Here is a 22585-nt window from a genome sequence, read left to right on the forward strand (position 1 = left end):
TTCCCATAATTTTATGTCTACGTTTGGATTGAAAGCTCTGATGTAGCTCCCCAACAATTGTATTAGAATCTTATGTAGGATATTACTTGAATATAACTGTAGGATATGTAATGGGTATTTTTTCTGTTGGATGTAGATAACAATAAGAAAAAAAGTAAAAAACCAAAATTAAAAAGGGGCCACAGAGTAGAACCTGTTAATGCAGAGGACTCTATTCCCAAGAATCCTACACCACCAGCAGCCCTTCCACCAGGTAAGTGTAAAAACAGTGATTGATGTCTCAATTTGCAGTTGGTAATCCTTTAAAAGTCTCACCTGTGAATGATGAAACTGGACTGCTTTTCATACAGAGAGGAGCTACTAAACCTTCCTCTCTAGAAAATCTTTAATGCTGTTTCTCACTTCATGATATGAGCTTCCAGCAGTATTAATTTGGCCTATTCAATGGGGAGAACAAAATTTTCCCAAAAAAAGAGCCAGAAATAGATTACTCACTGAAATGGTTAAAAATAGCAGTATTTTTAAGGTAAAGCAGTTTATTTTTAAAGTGTTTCATCATTCTTCACCATGGATGCAGTGTAATGCAGAGCTTGGGCATTTCCAAATGCTTTGATTCCTCCCAAGGAGATGTGGGGTCTGTACAGCTCAGAATAATCCAGTGCAGCCATGGAATGCTCTGACAGTTTTTGTTTTCCTGTAGTTGGATGGGGAACTCCCAAACTTAATAGACTTGGAAAACTTGAGCCTCTTGGTGAAACACATCATCCTGGTAATTGAAAGTATTTGAAGTTTTGTACCTTTTTAAAACCATTCTCCATTGTCCATTCACTTCTACATTTACTTCATTCTTTGTCTGTTTTTCATTTCTAAATTCCAATTTTCATTGACCAAAAGCTTTCCCTTTTGCTTAATACAAAGCATCTTTTTGATTTTTTCAAGTCTGATTTTTTTATTAAGAAAAACAATGAGTTCTCTCCAATTTCCTCATAAAGTGGCATGGGATATCAGAAGTTGTTAATAATCTGAAGTTATTTGCACGTAAAAATTATAAAGTGACACATTGCAAAGAGTAATGGGGCCAAATACAAACTGCATTTAAAATGAAAATTTTTAACTGGAAATATCAAGGTCCAGTAAGCAGTCTTGATTTCTTGCTTTAATAATTACTATTTTCTATTTTTAGAAGATTGTGGAAGACTTTTTCATATGTCAATAGTACATTTTTGAATTTGAGATAATAGATTCTTCATTTTTCTTTCATTTTTATTTTTCAAATTTTGAAAAGTGAATTTGGAGACATCTGGAACACAAGAACACGGAGCTTTTCTGCCAGAGAACTAAAAGATGCCTGAGGGGGAAATAAGATTTCTAAACCCAAAATATTTCTCACAGGAAGGAAATTCATGTGCTTAAAATGTGATTTGTAATGTTGATCCTAAACCCATCTTACTCTTTTTTTTTAAAGGCAAATAGAGAGAAGGTGACAAGAAATGAAAGCCATATGAAGAGGTAGGGAGGGGAAGAAAAGGAACTCAATTTTTATCTGTGCTAATGGAGGTGTTGCATTCTGTAGGAAGAGCATGGGGGGGCAAAGAGGAAAAAACCTGCCTAAGCTAGGCGTTGATTTGTTAAATAAGTACAATTATTAAATAATTTTGGAAGCTGAAAATGGCAAATATGTTGGTAGGGAAAATGTCTCTGGACCAGAGGTGTAAGAGCAAACTTGAAGTACTCAGAATTTATAGCTGAATTCAAGGCATTGCCTACTCTTTGGGAGAATTATTCTTATTTCCAGGAATTTTGAACCGCTCACAAGATTCACACTGGCAATGCTAGCAAGAAAACTGCTGTTAGGAAAACACTATTTATAAATGAGCAAAGATCTTCACATTCATAGCTCAGCACTGTCAAACCTTTAGCTAGGTCCTGATCTCCAAAAATATAATTAATTTATTTATTTCTTTGCTTAAAGCTGTGGGGTTTTAACTTTGTCAATTTGAGATCCATAGAATCAGAGAATTACTGAGTTTGGAAAGGACCCTTAAGATCCTTGAGTTCCACTGTTAACCCAGCACTGCCATGTCCATCCTGCACTGATTTAATTTCCCACCTGGCCTTGCCCATTTGTCCCTTCAGCAGAGAAATAAATCAGTGTTGATTTTTTTTTTTTCATTCCCCCACCTTTGTCCAAAATTCAAAGGTGGGTTTAAAAGCTTTTTCAGACATTCAAACCTTGTAATTACACACTTCTGTTCACTGAAGACTGCAATTTTTCCAGTCATGCTAAAAATTTTGTCACAATGTGAGGTGATGAGTGCCTGTTTATTGTCATTTAGGAGGACACATGTGCAAGAATGTTAAACCTCTTTCATTATAGGAGGCAAAATTCTTTGCCAGTCCTATAGTGCACTGCCAGACCTCAAAAAATGGATGAATAAAACCATCCAGTGGACTGATTTTCATAAACCTTTGAATCATTTGTTGCAGTTTTCTTGCTGCTGTAACTACTGCTAGTGAAATCAAAATATTTATGACAATAACATAAAAGTGTTCTCATTTTGCTGACTAAATCTAAGGATAATTAAAACCTCAATCCTACAGACAGGTCCATATATTTTTAAAGTAGTGTAGTCCAGTTTGTTTGCTTTTGTTAATCTTAGCTCAGGAATGCAATTCTAACAGAAGTTATTGCATCTGTAGGACAAGTGGGATATATTCTTCTTGGAAAACGATGATTTATTAAAACTAAATTTTGTGTTGGCAGGCCATCAAGGCTTTCTTGGGCAAGAGGTGGTCTGTATAAACAGAATTGAGATTTGAATGCTTCAAAAAGCTGCTTTTATTTTTTTCTTCATTGCTACCTCTTTCCTCTTACCATCTTCCATATTTTTTGTTTGTGAAGTGCTTTGCATGTTCCAGTCTGCATGGTTTTTTTACTTTACATCCATTACAAATGTTTGAGAACACTTGTTACTCTCTTCGTATGTACTTATTTAACTTTGTCTTGTACATTTTACCACTTTAAATTCCTTTATTGACTAAAGGAAATGCTGCAGTTTTATCTAAAAATTCTGAAATAGTTCTTTTCGAAAGTTATTTTAGCTTGGAAGATAAATGCCATAATGGTTTCAAAATTTTGGATTCTACTCAGTATGACTGTCATTTAAAAGTATGTTGTAGTGCAGTCTTGAATACATCAACGTAGAAAGTTCAGTGTTTCATTTTTTCAGTGTTATTGTACACTTTGAATTTCTCCTTTCCCATTTTTAGGGATGTTTACAGATCCCCTTTGGGCTAGATCTTGCAAATGCTGATGCATGTATAACAAAATGTAATTAAACCCTCGTTTGGCCAGTCCATCTCTAGACATTAATTAGCACTAGGTTTGAAAGTTTGCTTGGAGGAATTAGCTCTAAACTCATAGAATACCTGGCTTTCATTAAGGAAGTAAGAATTTAGTAAACATTCTTTGAGCCAGGAAGGTGGTAGGTGACAGATTGATGTGTTTTTCTGCTCTGGAATTTCTTCCACAGATTTCTATGGAAAGCCTTTGCCCCCGCTGACTCTACGCCAAAGACCCAACAGTGATACCCATGATGTCATTGCTTAACTGGAGCACAAAGAGAATTTTAAAAAAAACCCATAAATTAAAAATCCTATCTTTTTTTTTTTTTTTTACCCTTGAAGGAAATTTTTTTATGTGACATTTTATCAGCATATGACAATTAAACATGGAGTTCATCCTGTTGTACTTAATGGTCGGACTTTATAATTTACTTTTCACATCACCAGCTCTTCTTCAGGATTTATTTGGTTTACTTGTGAAAAGACATGGTTGAAAACCTGAAGAAAAACACCTTCAAGATCCCATAATACTGGATTGTACATTCCCACCGAGACCTTTCTCCAGGTGCTGTGCAGGTGTTGGTATTTTTTCAGGGAATAAATTATTCTAAAGCATTTTATAAGATTCCTGTATGATAGGGTGAATATAGAAAGGTTAAACAAATATTGAATATATTTTTCTACCTTTTTATAAAACGAGTTAAAAGTTTGAGTGGAGCTGTGTACCTACTACCAGTGAAATGATACCTAGGGAGCATTATAAAGCTGATAGTCAAGTGTATAAAAATAAAGTGTATTTGACTCTTGTATTTCTTTTACAGTACCAATACATTTTCTTAGGTATTATATTACATATTTAATATTTCTGGCAATCTGAAGCAGAGGGTACGATAAAAAAATTAAATACATTTTATACAAAATAATGTTATTTGAACTATCTGGAAGTTTTCTTACCTGTTGTTTTCTTTGTTTTGTTAACTGAGTTTGGCATAGGAAATAAATTCTATGGAAAAAATAGAGTGAACACTGTATTGTCTACTACAACAAACAAAAAAAATCACATAGTGGGAAATTTGCACTAATTAAATCATCAGTTTTGATAGGAAACTGAATCAACCAGTATGCAGAGGACCTCCCTCAGTTTTTAATCTCAGTTATACTAAAATATCATCTTGCAAACTGAAGAAACCCTGGGTTTTTAAGGATTTCTTTAAAACTTCCATGTAATGTGTTGAAAATCACATACAAGTGATACCTAAACAAGAAGGGTTTCAATTTGTTATATTCCTGTTTAAATGTTTTTACTATTAACACTGGAGACAACCAGTAGTGTATTTGTAAAGGTTCATTGTTCTGCCACTTAATGACAGACAGGACGAAGCCCCCATTCAGGGGTTTTTTTGGAGGAGCAGCATTTGATAATTTTATATTATGGTCTGTCATCAATAATGTGGTTTTACCAAAGGAGTTTAGATGTTGAAACAATGTGGTGTGTTACATGTTTAGCACTTTGATTTTGGAAAACCTTGCCATGCACCCCTTGCAGCAAGGAGTTGCACAAACATCTGCCATATTAAAATGAAATAATTTAAGATTTTTAAAGAGTATGGTGGAATCACTCTTAAGGTTACTAAGTTTGGAATAGGTAGAGAGATTTATTCCTCTGTGTATGCTAGTTTAGAGAAAGGAGGAAACAATTTCTATGTGACTACCAGCATGAGAATACTTCTGTTGTATTCTAATAGTAGAACATGATTCAGTTGAATTATTCTCAGGATTTGGTCATTTTCCCTTCAGACAACACAATACTAAGTGCAGGGGAGGTTGCACAAAAATGTGTATGTGCAATCTTCACTTTACTAACACTAGCTCTGTTACCACTTAAGTTTTTGGCTTAAAGGCTCTACTTTTGCAGACTTACTTTTTTACAGCTTCAATTTCTAGGAATGTATTATACTTTTGTTTTCCCTCTTTCCTAAAATAAATCATGGAAGTCTTTATTTAAAATAAAGCTAAATACTGCTGTGGTAACAAAATTTGAGAAAGTGAAATGTTAATGCTTATATATGAACTGTTTGTTTTGTGTGTTGTGTGTGTTGACATATATATAATTTTTGATTTTTGCTTTTAAAATAAATTTTACCAGTATGTGACCAATGTACTCAAAAATGTTTTATAAGTTTTTGTTTTGTTACTATGCTTTGTAATTATTTACTATGCTGGGGTTTTTTTTCCCAGTAATTTATACTGCTATGACTTTTTATTTGCTCAAGATGACATTTATGTATAGAATAAAACTAATGCAAAGCATCAACATGTTTCCTGTATTTACAATTTTGTGGAAGTAAGTCTAGGCTATAAATATTTAAGGGCTGTAAGTCTCACATTTCTAAAATGTATGAAATAGAGTCCTTATAGACAGAATCTTTGCATGTTTTTGCAGGAGAAATGTGATCAAATTTAGAATATACTGATAGATTGGCAATAAGTTGGGTGTATATGTCTACCAATAAAGAGCTTTAATAGTGCACTTAAAATTTGAGAGATTAAAGTTGTGCAGCTGTAAACTGAGAGCACGGATTAGATTTTGCCAGGTGTTTTGTCATCCATAGCATCACTTTTGAAATGTATCAGTCCATGCACTAAGAGTATTTGTACTTAAATACAGGAGTGGTAAGAACACAAAAATTCACTATTTAAGCAGAACATTTTGCATATTCTATGTATAATGTCTTGGATACAATTTACACAAAATATTTTAAAGGTAAGTTTAAGTGTATTCTAAGAAGGAATAGTAATGTTCATATACTGAATTAATGTGAGAGACTGAGTGCTTCAAGTTGTTCTGTTGTTTCCCCTTTTAGTTACATCCTAGAATCCACAGAAAGACCTTACTCATAGATTTAAGGTTTTCAAATCAAAAGTATTAAAAATAGACATATTTGGTATCCATTAGGTCTCTGGTGTGAGATTGGAAAAGATTGCTGGACCATAACAAGGTAAACAACATTGATTCTTTTTTTTTCCCTTTAAATAAGATTCAAGAAGTATTTTTTTCAGTAATACATTCCAGTATTTTAGTGGGAAGTTTAGTACTGTAACTTCAGGATGCTTGTCCAATAACTTTGCCATCATGTTAGCTTCTTGGCTCCTGGGTTTTATTTCAATTTGAAATACTTTACTATTTTGAATAGGACATACCCACAGTATTTAATTTGTAAATGGAATAACTAATGGAGCCTGTTGTAAATGTAATTTGAGGTAGTAGCACATAAGAGAGGTACAAGGTGCATTATTGCTGTTTGCAGTTTGGCAGTGATGGTGGTGGTGCTGATGAACTGGAGTCCTTTCTTTGGTGGAAGTCTAGGGTCAGACACATGCCACTATCTGTCCTATAGTGGAATACAGCCATAGATTTAGGGGAAGGTGACTCATTCAGCAGACTTTTTTTGTTGTACTGTTACAGTAAAATTTAGTTCTTGTGTACATTTTCTGGTATGGTGCTGGCCTTGGCAGAATTACAACCACAGAGAACTACTCTTTATACCAGTTTTGTTCTGTGTCTGTCGGTAAAACTCACTTATCAAAAAGCCCTTCAGGTTTCCTTCTGAGGTCTCTGTTTTGCCTCCAGGCCCTTTGTCACAACCCTGATAGAAGCATTTTAAATCAGCTTTCAAGCTAATCTGCATGAGGTGAGTAAAACCGCTTAGTCTTCATTAGCTGGTGCCTGAAACTCAAATATTTATCCATACAACAGCACTCCTGCCTTTACCTTTGCACCCCTTTCCAGTCTGGATTTCAGAGGCTGGGTTCAGCCTGCAGAAGCTTTAATTAAAACCACTCTTAAACAAGTCTGCTGCTTCCACAGGGCTTGATCTTAGCAAGAGAGCTGGCAAATGGGCACTAAAGGGCTTGTGGGGATTTGTTTTGTTTTGCTAGGACACAGTGATTGCAGAATGCCCTTCCCTGGAGGAGCAGTTTGCAGGTCTCGAGTTCTGTCCAGACAAAGGGATCAGATGGGAGCAGCCTCCAATTTTAGTGCTGCTTAACCAGGGACAGCTGAACTGGGGTGCAGTGTCCTCCTGATTCCAGAGAATGTTTGATTTGAAAGCGTGTGACAGAAATTTCTGTCATAATGAATAATTAATTCTCAAGCCTCCAGCAGTTTTTCAAGGCAGCAGCAGCAGGTTAAACTGGAGCTGATCTCCGGTGTTGAGCTGAGTAGCACTTCTAAAGCCCGGGCCAGATGGGAAAAAAGGCCTGGTGAGGCACAAGCAGAGACCTGATTTTGGGGGGGGTGTGGATGCCATCAGACCCTCCAGTACTGGGATGAGGATTACTTTTGTAAATTGATTAAGCGAGAGCCCAGGTGCTGTCTAATCCTGGTTTGGCTAATGAGGCAGAGGAGTTGAGATGACAAGTAAGGTTCCCACAGTAAAGAAAAAGGAAAAAAAAAAAAAAAGGCAGCCAAAAATTAGGAAGTTTGGGGGGGAGGGAGTTTGGTTGTTGGTTTTTTTTTTTAGTGTGAGAGTAGAGACACGGGGACGAGGTGCCCAAGGAAGTTGTAGGATGCCTTAATCGTGGCAGCGTTCAAAGCCAGGCTCGATGGGGGCTTGAGCATCCTGCAGAGGGTTGTGTCCGCACCCCTGGCCGAAGGCTTGGGAGCAGCTGATCTTTCAGGTCCCTTCCTGCCCCTTTACGTTCTGTAGCACTGTAAAGAACTCCGATTCCCAGCCGTGCCCCGGCAGCAGCGGCACCGAGCGCGGGGGCCGGGCCGCAGCCGCCCCGCCCCGCCCCGGGCAGCCGGGGCCATGCGGGGCCCGGCGCTGCCGCTCGCTCGCCGCGCTGGGGCCGCGCTGGGGCTGGGCCGGGCGGCCGGGCAGGACCCGGGCCAGGTGAGAAGGGGCCGGGGCCGGGGCCGGGGCCGGGGCTGGAGCTGGAGCCAGGCCGGGAGAGCCGGGGCCGGAAGCGCGGCGGGAGGGCCCGGCCGCTTCCTGCGCGGGCCGTACGAGGGAATAGCCGGGAGAGAGCCCGCCCGTCCCCTTGGCGCTGCCCGTGTCCCTCCTGCCACCACCGAGTGTGCCCTGGTTTCTGTACCTCGGCCGGCAGCTGCCCCGGCACTGACAGAGCGTTCCCGGCCCCCCGGCCGGCCTGGGGCCCGAGCTCCGCCCCGATGCTGTTCTTGGAAGGAGCGCCGTGGGACGGGGCGGATGCTGGGTGCACCGAGGGAGGGAAATTCAGTGTTTGCCCTCGGGGATTGCTTAGAAACCAAAAGCTCTATCCCTTCCTTTCGTAGGGTAAACTCCATCAGAGTGCCAGGAAGCCCTGGATTATCAACACAGTGGACACGGAGAGTTTTTATTAACCAGCCAAGCAGGGACGAAGAGTGTGCTGTAGCTTAACTCCTCTGCTCTCTGAAATGTCTGTTCCATCTTGGTCATGTAGAGATGTGCTCTAATATTTGAGCATTCCAATAGCACTGATAAATTGATGTAATTAGTAAGATGTTTTTTATTCATTCTAGTGAGAGTTAGTTTGGCTTTACTGCTTTTCTTTTTTCTTGCTTTCTCTGAAGCTGGAAAAGAAGGCAAAAGGGAAGCTCCAGAAGCGGATCTGCCAGGTGGTTCTGGATCACTTCGAGAAGCAGTACACGGCAGAGCTGGGAGATGCATGGAGCAGTGTCAGGTTCGTAGAGAGATGGAAAGATAAGGAATTGAATTAGTAATGACACGTGTGGCCCAGGCTGTCACTAAATTTGGGTCCTGGTCACACAGCTTCTAAAGAACTTCATTACTAAAAAACGAAAAGTATCGATGCATAGCATTAGTATAATTGAGTCAACTTAAAAGCTGTTCGATTGGATCAATGTGTTTTTCTGCTTTAGGCAGTGAATTCTCCTGAGGAATATTTTTTTTTGAGATTAAATGAAAAATTACTAATAGGAATTCAAGCAGAAAGGGGGGAAATCCATGTAAGAAGGAGCTAACTGAAATACAAACAAGCATGTTTCTATCACTACCACTGCTGTCTTCCAAAAATATCCATTGATTTAAGTTTTACTGGCCCAGTGTTTGCAGAACACAAAATGTAAAAAAGAAAACTTGTAAAAACGGTATTTTAGTGTGGGCTGGAATGGGCATTGTAAAGCCAATGTGTGTGTGATTATTTTTGTTGTTTACAGCTAATAATACAGCAATTCTTTGTTCCCAGGGAAGTACTTTATAGTCAGGAAAACCATTATGCTTCATCATTTATATCTCCTACACAAAGTAAAAAAAAATGGAGAATGTTTTGTTTCAGAAGAAATTGGTGTTTTAAATGCAATAATTAGAAAAAAACAGTGGCTTGATTTCCTATTAAAATTATTTTCTTGTGTACTTTTCTAACCAAAATGATTAATTTCACCCTCAAAGTGATGAATTCCTGATTACACCAGAATTATCCAATAGTGAGATTGTATGTGAAGGCTTCCTACACTGTTTTATTTGATGGGTTATTGAATGGCTTTTCCTTTTCTCACCCTAGGGATGTGCTGACCTCGCCGTGGTGCTGGCAGCACGCTGTGCTGCTGAACAGGTTTGTGAAAAACACAACTCAGTTTGTAGAATTTTTCAGAGTTTAATAATAATAGGACAAAGAAGGACAGTATTTCTAGCTCTGGGGTGCTCCTGGCCAACAGCCAGAGAATACTTCTGTGTATGCAAACAGTGTTATCTTCATATTGTTACATTGCTGAAGTACATGCATATTCATATGTTTCTTATGTTATTCAAACATTCTTGCTAACTTTCGGATGTTTTGGGAACTCCTTTGTTCAACTTCTTTACACACTGGCTTATCTGCATGACATCCTGGGTGTCAGGTCAATACCTTTTATTTCTTCTTGTGTTTCCATCCTGCTGTTTCACATCCTCTGATAAGGGTTTAGTATGTCCTCGTTAAATTTAACATGGTATCTCTAATTGTCCTCTGGTGCTGTGGTTTGTGTCAGGGTTATCTTATCACTTGGACAGGTTGGTCAGTGGATAGCCCTGCACTGTTTAAGTTACACAAAAGCCTTTTTCACATCTTATGTTTTTCTGAGGTCTATAATACAATACATTAATCACACTATTATTTCCATAAGTAATATATTGATATTAATTACACTACTATTTTATGAGCAACACAGTGCATACTTAAGCTGATATATGATATGATATTATATTCAGCTAAAAAGAGTTATAATTGATAGTATTTCTAAATACTAATAACTAACTAATCACTAACAACATGCATAAGCTAATACATAAATGTGAAAGCCAATATTATCTGGTCATTTTTCACAGGTTCAGCCAGAGCCCTGGCCTGGAGAGCAGCCTGGCTGAGCAGGGATACCATCCTGCCTTCCCCGCAGCCCTGCCCTACCTCCCTACAGCCTTCAGGTGTTACACCAGGACAGCTCCTGGCAGATTCCCTGCACAGAAACACCAGCCTGGCAGGCTGAAGGAGTATTACCTGCTGAATGCTGCCTCACTGCTGCCCGTGCTGGCCTTGGAGGTGAAGGATGGGGAGGATGTTCTGGATCTCTGTGCTGCACCAGGGGGCAAATCTGTAGCTATCCTGCAGTGTGCCTGTCCAGGTAATGGAGCCAGGTGCTGGGGCAGGGAAAAAAAAAAACAAACAGCAGTTTGTATTCCACCTAGTTCTGTGCTGTTTAATAAGGATTTCAGGAAATCTGTTTGCCTTTTAAGCATTAAAAATGCAGTCTTTAATATAGGTTAGTGCAGAGTGACAGGCAGAAGTGGGGTAGCTTTGTGGATTTTTTTCTCAACTACTACCTCTCCAGAAGTTACTTAAAGCCATATCAATTTGTTGGCACAGGGATGTAAGTAATCAGCAATCTTATTCTTGTCATTTTTACTTTTTTTTTTCCTTCTCCTCTGTTGCCTCTTTTGTCAGTACTGTGCTAATACTACAGGTAAATTTAAGTGTGCTGATGTAAAGCAGAGCTTAAGAAATTATGCAAGATGCAGTCTTGAAATGTGAAATCTGGGCAGAGAGAGAAGGCTTATGGTAAGGGATTGGTTGGAGGAGGATTCTGAGATGATCAGAGTAGTAGCAAGCAGCAGCTTGGGCCAAGGAGTTAAATCAAGCAGGGATTGCTGTTTCCCAGTTCATTTGCTGGCTTGGGTAATAATCATTTCAAACTGTTCACAGCACCTTGTGCTCCTGCTGATGAGACCATTACTATAACCACCTGCACCAGCTGATTACAGCTGGTTTTTCTCCCTCTTCTATAGGAATGGGGTGATGCTAGTGAAGTAAATTAAATAGGAATTGTCCTTTCAGAAGGTTTAAAGAAAGAAAACCCAACACTTTACCCTCTGTCTGCTTCTGAAGAGACCAAGGTGTTGCTGAATGGGAGATGTGAAGAATTTGATTTTTAATATACTTCACTGAATGCTAAGATACGCCTTAAGATAGAAAAAAAATTGATACTTTATTTTTTTAAAAGGCAGTTTAATAATATGGGGCATGTACTTTGTGTAGATGGTGGCTCAGTGAGCCCAGGAAGGCACTCACTCTTTGGATATGGGTCATGATTAAAGTTTGTTTTACTGTGCTATTGCTACAGAAGGATTTGCTAGTAAATATTTGGAGTTTGCTCTGTAGGAGCATGTTGAAATTTATTCAGGTTTGTAAAAATTCAGTAGTATTCTAAAGAGTGTAATAACACAGGCACATAAGGTGTAAACTCCATGGTAGTCATGGCAATGCAGTAGAACTTCCAAAATGGGTCTAACTCCTTGTATTTGTGAAAACAAAACAGAAAAAAATATATAGAGACTTATCTTTGGGTTTTTTACTTCTCTTTGTTTGTTTGTTTGTGTGGTTTTTCCTTAATTTTCTAAGGTCATTTTCACTGTAATGAATATGATGATTTGAGATCAAGATGGTTGGAGCAGACAATAGAATCCTTCATCCCAGATCCTTTCCTTAAGTTGGTGACAGTCTCTAAACTGGATGGTAGACAGATTGGTGATCTTCAGCCTGAATTTTATGACAAGGTAACATTATTATTGGCAAATTATATTTCTGCATTCTGATTCTTCTTCTTTCTCGGCTGCTGTCTTTTTCATGTTCTTTTTTTAATTTTTTTTTCCTGGTCCCCCCCAACAACACCTGACCTATCAAGGGGAATAAAGTAATCTACAGGATTTGTAGAGCCTCAGGAAACACTTCCTAAAGCTTGTTGTGCATTTATTCCTGTGTTGGATGATGTTAGGAGTGAATTCTGAAGACCTTGTAGCTGTAATCTTTGCATGATGTGTAATTAGGAAGGGGAGGAGAACAAGAGGGAGCTCTTCAGGTAGGTTTTACTTTCAGAGCACTAATGTTTTTATCTCCCCAGCTGCTAACCCTGTAAGAACATTTAAAAATAGCAGTGGGATCATTTAGCCCTCAAAATGGAAAATAAAATGTTCTTAATATTTGCAAAAGAAAACTGAATATATTTTGGCACATGGTGTTCAAAAAGTGACCATCTTTGTTGAGATCTTTTAAAATTTTGATTTTATTAATTGTTTAGGTCCTGGTTGATGCTCCTTGTTCAAATGACAGAAGTTGGCTTTTCTCAGCTGACCCTCAGCAAGCTGTGCTCAGGCTCATGCAAAGGAAGGAGTTGTCCTCCCTGCAATTCCAGCTTCTAAGGTGAGAAGTGAAAAAAGTTAAAGGAACTTCCTGTAATTAATAAAAATTACATGGGAGCAAGATTTAATAAACCAACCCAGGATTCCTCCTCTGGAAATAATGTCAGGAATATGTGGTTGGGATATAGAATAGAATAGAATAGAATAGAATAGAATAGAATAGAATAGAATAGAATAGAATAGAATAGAATAGAATAGAATAGAATAGAATAGAATAGAATAGAATAGAATAGAATAGAATAGAATAGAATAGAATAGAATAGAATAACCAGTGGGTCTGAGATAATGAGGATGTGGAAATATCTGTGGGTGATATCATCAGTGAGGCCTTGGTCCTCTTAACTCACTCTCAGGAGTGTCCTTTTGCAGATGACTCACAAGAGCCTGGTGTAAAATCACAATATTTTAGGTGGACACAGCTAAAATAGGTTTAGATATATTCTATATTGATTGTTTGTAGCACAGAAAGGCTCCCAGTCCTAACTGGCAGGGTAAAAAAGTAAAAGAATGTGAGGTTTGGTGGGGGAAAGAGAGGATTGTTTGGTTTTGAGAACATGCCCCCAGTAATCCAAAGCCAGGCTGTTGTGTATTACACATTTTAATGCTACCAGCTATGGGCTGATATTTGTGAAGCATTTCAAACTGCACAGTTTTTCTCATGGGAAAAAAAAAAAGAGAGTGACTTTTCAATAAAACCTTCTAGAATAAAACCTTGAATGTTATTTGTGGAGTAACAGTCATGCCCGAAGTCCATCTGTCAAAGCAAATTGAGGGAAAAATAACATATTATTAAAAAAAAAGGAAAATTTTGATGGGAAGTTCCCATTGCAGTTCAAGATAGTTTAGCAAGACTTCCAGTTGAAAAAGGCCTGGCAGAAGCCTGTGATTTATAACAGAAATATGAGGATCTTATTGCAGTAATGCATCATGTCATCCATTTCCTTTGAAGAAATCAATCACATTTAAAACACTGACCTGTTCCAGTTTTCCCTTCTCAATATCTGACATGGAAAATCCAATTTGTGAACCTGTAGCAAAAGGAAGCATACATCATGCAGAGAAATTTTGAGAATTTGCATAAATCATTCCACGTTGTAATCCTGGAGAATTCATGACAGCAGAAACCTTGTTTTTTTGTTGTGTTGTTTTTTTTTTTTTTTTTTTTTTAATAAAAAATACATTCCTGTCAGCCCAAATCAGATTTAATTGAATTATTCCTAAATAGAGAGAGAACTTTCTGTTGGAAATGTTCTTTACTTTAGCAACAGTAATAAGAATTTGTAAAGACAAAATACCTTTGCTATATAAATTAGTAAAATACCTTTGCTATACAAGTGGTAGTAAAATTATGGTTACTTTCAAGAGTTAGAGTTTATAAGGGTTATTGGATAGAAGGGCTATTGGTAAAGGATATAAGGGTTATTGATTGGGTTATTGATTGGGTTATTGGGTAAAATACTTAAAGGATAGCTGTCTACTGCCTGGTTATTGTTCTATTTACCTGATCACTTTAGAATGAATTCCCAGTTCTAGAGACATCTCAGATCCCATGTGAAAGGGGAAAAAGGAAATGATAAAGCAAGATCACAAAAGACTGAATGGGTTTGTGATAAGTGCATTAGAGCTAAAATTCTGGAATGCTTCCCTATTCAAGCCTCTGTTTAATGACTAGAGTGCATAATTATAATTAAAAAGTTGAATTTGAATCCCTTCTCCAGTACTTCCAGTAATATTCAGGAGGGCTGAGCCTCCATGAATATTACTGTAAAAAAAAAAGAAAAGCTGTACTGCTTTTTAGATGAGCCAGCTCCTGCAGGGCTCTCTCTGGTTCGTTGATTCAGGTTACCTGGTGCTTGATGCTCCCAGGTGTTCCTGACCTTGATTCCTGTATCTGTAACCAAAAACAAGTGTAAGGCTGAATCCCAGCAGTTTCATTGAGAGTAATGTAAGAAATACATTATAAGAGCATGGAGTGACAGGACAGGGGGAATGGCTTCAAACTGAGGGGGAGTAGGTTTAGATGGGACAGTAGGAAAAAATTCTTGCCTGTGAGGGTGGGCAGGCCCTGGCACAAGGTGCCCAGAGGAGCTGTGGCTGCCCCTGGATCCCTGGCAGTGCCCAAGGCCAGGTTGGGCAGGGCTCAGTGCAATTTGGGATAGTTGGGGATTGAACTGGAAATCCATGATCTTTAGGTCCCTTCCAACCTCAGCCATCCTGTGATTTGAAAGTGAAGCTAGAGGTACCAAGCATTATTTCAGTTTACCAGGAGGATTAAGTGTAGCATAAAAATGAGAAGAATGAAAAGCAAAGTGGAGTTCTATTTTTATTTCTGTCAAGCAGCAGCCTAAAATTTAAGATTCCCTCCTTAATGAAGTAAATGCTTCCCCTCTAATTTGTTCTTATGGATCTGTTTCTGAGGAAGCTGGGTCATCAAAGAGGGAAGTTAAGGAAGGAAAAGTAGGGTTTGCAATACAACCCATCCACACAATGTAATTAATTAGGTACATAGAGGCTTCAGAAGATCTGGAAAAAGCTGATGGAACCATTTTCTTCCTGCAGCCTGCATAAAATCTGAAATGTAAATAAGTGATATAAATGCTGAACAGCAAATGTTCTAAGCAATGAGGGCACCACTGATTTGAAGGAAATTGAGATTGTAATGATTGTTCATACCCAAACCAGAGCATCCCTGCTGAGTGCTCTAATCCAAGAACACATTGCAAATCTTGTTAGCATTTGGAGTGTTCGTGCAGAAAACAAATTGCAAAGTTAAAAACAAAAGAAATATTCACTTCCTGATGCTAAATGCTTACACAAAATACAGTGGTTCCCAGAAGCAAATTTACCAATGTTATCAGTTCTCAGAGAGAAATTAAATTTTGGGCTAAGCTTGAATGCCCAATTATGTAGTGGTTAAACTGTTATGGGTGTTGTATTTATTCTTAGACTGGTTTCTGCAGCTGAAAGGAACTTGTGTTAGGGCTCAGCAGAAAAGAAATCCAACAGAATACATTTTAGAAAACTCAGCAAAGGCATTCAGACTGCTGGAACTCTTCTATACACAGCATCTCTGAGTAATTAAACAGCTCTGTATTCTCACTGAATTGTGGAGTTTTCCACAGCAGAGAAATTGTGTGCTCTTAGCTGGGCTTTTTTGTGGTTATAGAGTGAATGCAAAAATTGTGTTTATAAATACACTACCATGTATTTAGCATATGTCACCATTTCTGCTGTGTGGAGTAAATTGTGCTGGGAATTGCTTCATCACATCTTCAGCTCTTTCCCTTGGAATTTTTCCTTCTGCTCCTCTGTAGCTGCCCAGTTAATCCTTTTATTGTCCAAAACCATCTTCTCAATTAGGTCCACTGGGAATTTTTGGGAATTCCAGCTGTTGGACCAGCAAATGTGCTGTGGGTTGTGTGGATGATAGAATTCTTTAGCCACTTTCTGTCCTACAGAAGCTGAATACCTCGTGTGTGTTTGTGCTGTGCCATTCCCCAAAACACTTTTGCTTGGGTTGCTGGAGGTATTTTACATGGCTGCTTGGAATTTCTTCACAAATTGTGAATGCTGTGGTCCCTGCTCTGGCTGCAGGTATTCCACCAGGTGTTCCATCATGTTTTATCTTAAAATAATTGGTTTCTGATTTTAAGTGTGGAAGCACCCTGTGAATAACTTATAGATCAAGTCCCTTAGGATATGTTGCCAAGCCAGGTTTATTGAATATATAAATAACTGTATGACTGAACAAATTAGCTGCTCAGCAACTTTTTGGGATCACATATTTGAATTCAGGCACAAATTTTGCATTAATTCCACCTTCAGTCCTTTCTCTGAGTGTTTTATGAGCTGTAAGGATAACCACTAAAGTTTTCTTCAGTGGGCTTCAAAGGTCCTTCATTCTCCCTCCTGGGCTGTTTCATATTCCTGTTTTAACAGAATGAATATTCCAGAAGTCAACATGCATTAAAGGAGAAAGATCAGTAATTCTAGCTAGTTTTTTGCCTTTGCTTTCGAATAATTTATAATTATTTGCAACAGAAATGTTGCTTATCAGGATTTTCAGGATAAATTTTTGTCTAGGGTAGAACAGACTGGATTTGGTTGAGGGGTTTTGATGTCTGTGTCTCCTTTTGTTTATAATTCAATTAAATGTTGAAAAGGCAGTCGATTTTCATGATCCTCCTGTTATTCTGAGCTGCAATGTTTCTCCACAGGAGCAAAGTTTACTTAGAGAGGAGCAGAGGGAGTGCTTGAACTACTGTCACTGCCCGTCACAAAGTATTAAAAAAAATTGGTATTTTGACCCTGAAGGATTTTCTTTATTATTTTGTCCAGGTTCAAAGAAATAAAAGCAAAACCTTTAACATGCAGGTCATGTTGCCACAAAGTATCTGGTCTCTTGTGAGAGGCAAAAGGTAATGTGGATATTTTTAGTCAATAAAAAGAATAGAATTGGCATTTTTTATTGTGATAAGAATTATCTTGCCTGCTGAGCAGAAGTACATAGTAGTTGCCAAAAGATGGCACTGTTGAAGTGTTGTGTTAGTTTAAAATTGCCCTAAAATCGTGTCATCTTTTCCCTTTAATACAGCAAATGGTTGAATTATTAACATAATTAATGCTGCCCCTTCCCATGGCATGCAGCATAAACCCACGTGCCAGAGGATAGGCTGGACAAGCAGGTGCTACCTGTAGTGTGAAATACATATTTTTGTGTCTGCCCTATTTTGAAAGGATATTTGAGGCACCAAGACTTTTCTCTGTCAGTGGGAAAAATCCTTTTTAAGTCCTGGCTAACTACCTATTAGTTGCATGGAAGAGTTTTTTGGGTTTGTCATGTGACTTTAGCATGATAATTTTTTTCCCTCTGAGATATTAATAACAGTAATGCTTTTTTGTTTTCCCTATTTTAGTAAATATTGAGAAATATACCAAAAAAACCCAAACAAACAAAAAAAAAACCTACTTTGAAATAATATATTCTTTCCAAAGTCTTTTTGGTACTCTTGTAATACAAGGAGTGAGGATAGATTACTGCAGCTGTTGTACCTCTGAGTTCCACAGTACAATATGAACCTGTACCCAGAGACATACCCTGAAAAAAATCTAAATGTAAAATATATATATATATATATATATATAGATATAGATATAAATAAAATAGTTTTACTTGTTTTTTGTTAGTGCTTTAAAGTCTCGTTTTGAGGGGAGCAATCTGCATGTGTTAATTTGTTTTACAGAACTTGTGGAATGAGGTAGACAGACAAAGGCTCCAGAAAAATTTTCCCAGGCTCTTAATGTGTGTTCTGAGATCTCTTCATGTGAAGTCTGAAACTTTGCAGTAGTAGTGCCTGTAAGATTGCAAAATTCAATACAGGAAATACATGTACCTGAAATAGAATTAGGATATTAACTAGATGTTTATATCAGCTGAAAGTTTTAGCTCTTTAATAAACAAATGTAATGTGTGCCACCAAAAGAAAAAGAACTGCAGATTAACTACTTTTAAATAATGTGGGGTTTTTTTAACATTGTAATAAGAGGAAGGTGAAAAAATATTTTGGCATCTTAATCATTCTAGATTCGACTTCCTAGTTTTGGGAGCCACAAAGCAACAGACACTGAATTCCTTCAGCTAAGAGTGGATAATTAAGATTCCCAATGAAAGAGAGTTGTGAATTCCTGGATGGTGGAGTTACAGTAGGACTAAGTTGTGCTTCATCTCCAGCCTAGCCCTTGGATGAGCTTGTTTCCCTCCAGTGATTAGAGAGGAAGTTGGTTAAATATATTTGAACAAATTCCCTGATGATCAAATCCTGTCCTGAATGAATTCTCTGTACTGCTGATGAGGAGAGGACCAAACTCTGTGGCTCTGCTGGCCCAGCTCAGTGTCACCCCATGTCACTTTGAGCCCAGCACTTCCTCACATGGAATTTTGCAGCTCCCTGCAGGTTTATCAGAAGGCAGGCACGGCTTAATCAGAGCTGGGGGCATTGACTTTGAGCACAGGCACTGAAACAACTGTTGCTGCACTTGACAAGATGGATAGATACATTGATTAACCTTGCTGCCTCAAGTAATTCTCCTCAGATATTTTAATTCCTGCTGTAGGTTGAAAATAAAGAGAGCTGCACTGAGCAGGCTGACCTTTTTGGGTCATGGGCCAGTGAAGATTCACAAGTTGAGGTTTAGATACAAGGGGGTTTTGAGGTGAGATTTTCAAGTTTCCCTTCAGAGGCCTGTGCTGCTCTTTCCTCTGATGGACTCAGCTGGAGGAGCATGGTGCCCTTGAAAATGTCTTAATGGGTTCTTGCTTTCCATATGGGAAGAAAAGGACATTTAGCAAGTGTCCAGGATTTTAACCTTGTAACCTGTAGCTACATCTACTTTTTTATCTTTTACCTTTCCCACTTTTACATGATGAAAGAATTTTCTCTCTTGTCTAAACGCTGTCTTAGAGGAAGGAAAGTTGTTGCCATTATCTGCTTCTCTGAGTAAAATTCTCAGGTTTGCTAAAAGTACATCTCAATTGTCACATTGAAACGTTCCCAAGCTTGCTGGCTGCCCTCAGGGCTTGGCACTCCTGCATGCATGGAAAAGGTGTAGCTGGCAGGGGAAAGTCTGTCAAAAATGAGTTATGTGGGTGGATTCTGATAAAAATCTGAAGATCAGCTCGACTTCATGAGAGCCCATTTAGACTTCAGCTCTGTTCTCTTTGAGTTCTAATGTGAAAGATAAAAAGTAAAATCCAATATATCGGGGGGGGAAGTGATTTTTAATTTCCCCAAATGGGAGTGAGGCAAAGAGATCTCATCAGGCTCTCTTGCTGGTTTGGTGTCCATGAGAAGGCAAGGTTGCACATCCCTGCTTTGCTTGAATTTAGCAGTTAAATCCATATATGTGGCTGCACTGTGGTTATTAATACATACTTGGATCACTGTTATCATAATCAAGACTCAAGGTCATGTGTATGCTCCCAAGAGAACTGTGTTTGGTGTAATTCTCAGAGTTTTCACCTGGTCTTATCATTGTCTGGTCTTCCCATATTATTTTGGACAGAACTTTCAGAGCAGCTTTGAAAGCTGTGATCAGCTTTGATCCTCCTTGTGCTGAAACTGTTATTTATTGATTTTTTTCCCAAAAAGCTTCAATTCTGTTAAAATGGTTTATCTCTTCACCCCCTTGTATTTTCTTCTTTCCTTTCTCAACTGTTTTTGATCAGCTATCACCCTTGGGAAGTCCTCAGCTTGTTTCTGGAGGAATTACTGTTTCCATGGCATTGTCTTTGTTTATTTAGATTTGGAATCAGACTTTCTGCATTTGGGGGCTGCTCATCTCATCTGGTTTGAGGAGATGGTTGTTTCTTTTCTTCTTTTTATTTGTCCCAGGATATTTTTTTCCAGTTTCGTCTCTGATTATTCAGTGTCATTTACACCATTCACCTGTTCTGGTTTTCTTGGTATTAAATAAAAGAAATCTTATTGAGGGAACAGTTGTATTTAATGTGGTATTTTCCTGTAGTATCTGTTTGTATATCAGCTTACAGTTCAGTCTTTGAGCCAAAAATGGCTCCAAAATGCATGATTTAATGGGATTTATCTTCAGACAGTGTTTTAATAGCAAATGAACCTTTTGTGTAGCTTCCTTTTAGAAATGTGGTGGTACCAGGTTTGAAGAATACTTCTGTGGTGCAAGATTTTTGAATTTTCTCCTTACTCTTTTAATTTGGAGTAGGTGAACACAACTTGCAGATCTCATTTCTGTACTCATATGTTGTATTTCATGTGTCTGAGTAAGGACTTGGCAGATCTTGTAGTGGGAAATAAACAGTTTATTCAAATTCACTTTCAGTGGTAAAGAGCCTCTGTTCCCTCCACCCAACAGTAGTTGTGAAGTTTTCAGGCTTTAAGCCACTATTTTACCTTTGTTTAGTCAAAAATTGTCAACAGGTTAATAAGTGAAGGGCACATAAATATATGATCCTTAAAAAATGAGGTTTTTAAGGCTTCAGTGACACCCCCAAATCCTCCATAAATTGCAGAATTAGCAGGAATGTTTCTAAAATTACAGCCCAGTCATTAATTCAGGCTGTTACTGCAGGTTCACACAAGCATCTTGCCAAGTGTCTGACAGGCCCTTTTGATGTGGGGTAACCCATTCTGTGTGCAATTGCAGCATTTTCACAGCAGTGCTCAGCACAGGGATGTTGATGTATATTCTGAATGGAAGCTGCTTTCTACTTGTCACTGTGGTGTAAAAAATACCTTCAGCTAACTGAGAATACAATAATAAATGAAAAGCAAAATTGTGTTGTGGGTGGTTTCCTGAACTTAAAGACAAGACATTTTTTAATGTTATTTTGGTCATATTTATTTATACTTTGGATTTATAGGTCTGCACATTCTCCCACTAGCAGTATGTCACTTATGATGTTGATTTTTCCCCCTTTTTCCTGTTCTCTGCAGGTCTGCTGTTCAAGCCCTGCGTCCTGGTGGTTCCTTGGTCTATTCCACCTGCACCCTCTCCAGGGCAGAAAACAGTGATGTGATCAGTCTCATCCTGAGCTCCTGCAGGAATGTGATGCCTGTGGATATAAGTGGGATGGCCAGAGGTGTTTCCCAGGAATTCACTTTTCTCAGTGGAATGCAGCAGCATGAACTGCTGGTTCTCCCAGAGAAGGGGAGAGCGTGGGGTCCCATGTATGTGGCTAAATTAAAGAAAGTGTCCTCCAGCTGATGCCTGTTGCTTATGAGCAGTGGATGATAAATTAATATTGATTTAAATACAGTCTGTGTATGTGAACACACCCAAGGCAATTGAATTTAGAGTGTTGCAGTTTCCTGATCAAAAGGAAGCAAGAAATTTACCTTAAAATACTGAATGTGCCTTCCAGGATGGGCTTGTGAGCTTCTGAGAAGCCCTTAGGAAATTAGCATTGTTTTTAAGGTGATGCTTTTAAAGGGATTTGGATTCTAGAATTTGAAGGCTTAATGTGGTAGAGTTTTGCACTGGTTTTGGTTTTTTTATTTACTAACTTGGTTCTAATACAATATGTTTTTAAATAAATGGTTTTCAGTGGTCTGAAGTCATGGAAATCCTGCATTCTCTCTAAACACATCTAGAAATCTCTGTTTCTGCAAGAACAGATTTGTATGTACAGTGTCATCTTCAAGTACTGGCAGAACAGCTTTCATATTTGCTAAGTTGTTTGCTTAAAAAAAACAAAGGTGTCTTGTGTTTATAGATGAAAAGGTCAGCAGTTAGATCAACACCAGCTTTTTTTATTTTAATTTATTAATATTCTTCTATTTTGAGCTTGCAAAAATATGAATTGGAAGAGTAATGGTGCATACATTCCAGCCTGTGCTTGTCTTGAAGCACAGTGGAACCCTTTCATCCCCAAGGGTTCTTTCCCAGATGGAACATGATAATCACTGCTTTTAAAAACAGTGGTTTAAAGAACAGAGGTAGCTCCTGTGGAAATGGGGATCTGTGACATTGTACATTTTTTAATTTCGCAGAATCACAGAATGGTTTGGGTTGGA

The 22585-nt window shown here is 38.3% G+C and overlaps 2 protein-coding genes across 5 annotated transcripts in view; both read left to right on the forward strand.

Annotated features, from left to right (window-relative positions):
• Positions 1 to 5659, forward strand: part of ARL13B (ADP ribosylation factor like GTPase 13B) — a 33027-nt gene extending 27368 nt beyond the window's left edge. For 2 of the 4 annotated variants that reach the window (XM_030234222.2, XM_050970735.1), the window contains 3 exons: positions 137 to 253; positions 701 to 769; positions 3534 to 5659. In XM_030234222.2, coding sequence (XP_030090082.1) covers positions 137 to 253; positions 701 to 769; positions 3534 to 3610 — 263 coding nt within the window. In that variant the 3' untranslated portion in view covers positions 3611 to 5659. Of the gene's footprint in view, positions 1 to 136; positions 254 to 700; positions 770 to 1465; positions 1510 to 3533 lie in introns of all 4 variants that reach the window. The other 2 variants (XM_030234223.2, XM_030234224.2) reach the window with 2 other exon arrangements.
• A 2465-nt stretch (positions 5660 to 8124) lies between these two features.
• NSUN3 (NOP2/Sun RNA methyltransferase 3) lies at positions 8125 to 22125 on the forward strand. Its single transcript, XM_030234580.2, has 7 exons — positions 8125 to 8240; positions 8921 to 9030; positions 9871 to 9921; positions 10674 to 10966; positions 12241 to 12395; positions 12917 to 13038; positions 21506 to 22125. Exons 1-7 carry the CDS (start codon positions 8157 to 8159, stop codon positions 21774 to 21776), a joined length of 1086 nt encoding a protein of 361 aa, XP_030090440.2. The 5' UTR covers positions 8125 to 8156; the 3' UTR covers positions 21777 to 22125.
• Positions 22126 to 22585: the final 460 nt, after the last annotated feature.

The sequence above is a fragment of the Serinus canaria genome, chromosome 1, assembly GCF_022539315.1.
Source record: "Serinus canaria isolate serCan28SL12 chromosome 1, serCan2020, whole genome shotgun sequence".
Taxonomy (NCBI): Eukaryota; Metazoa; Chordata; class Aves; order Passeriformes; family Fringillidae; genus Serinus; species Serinus canaria.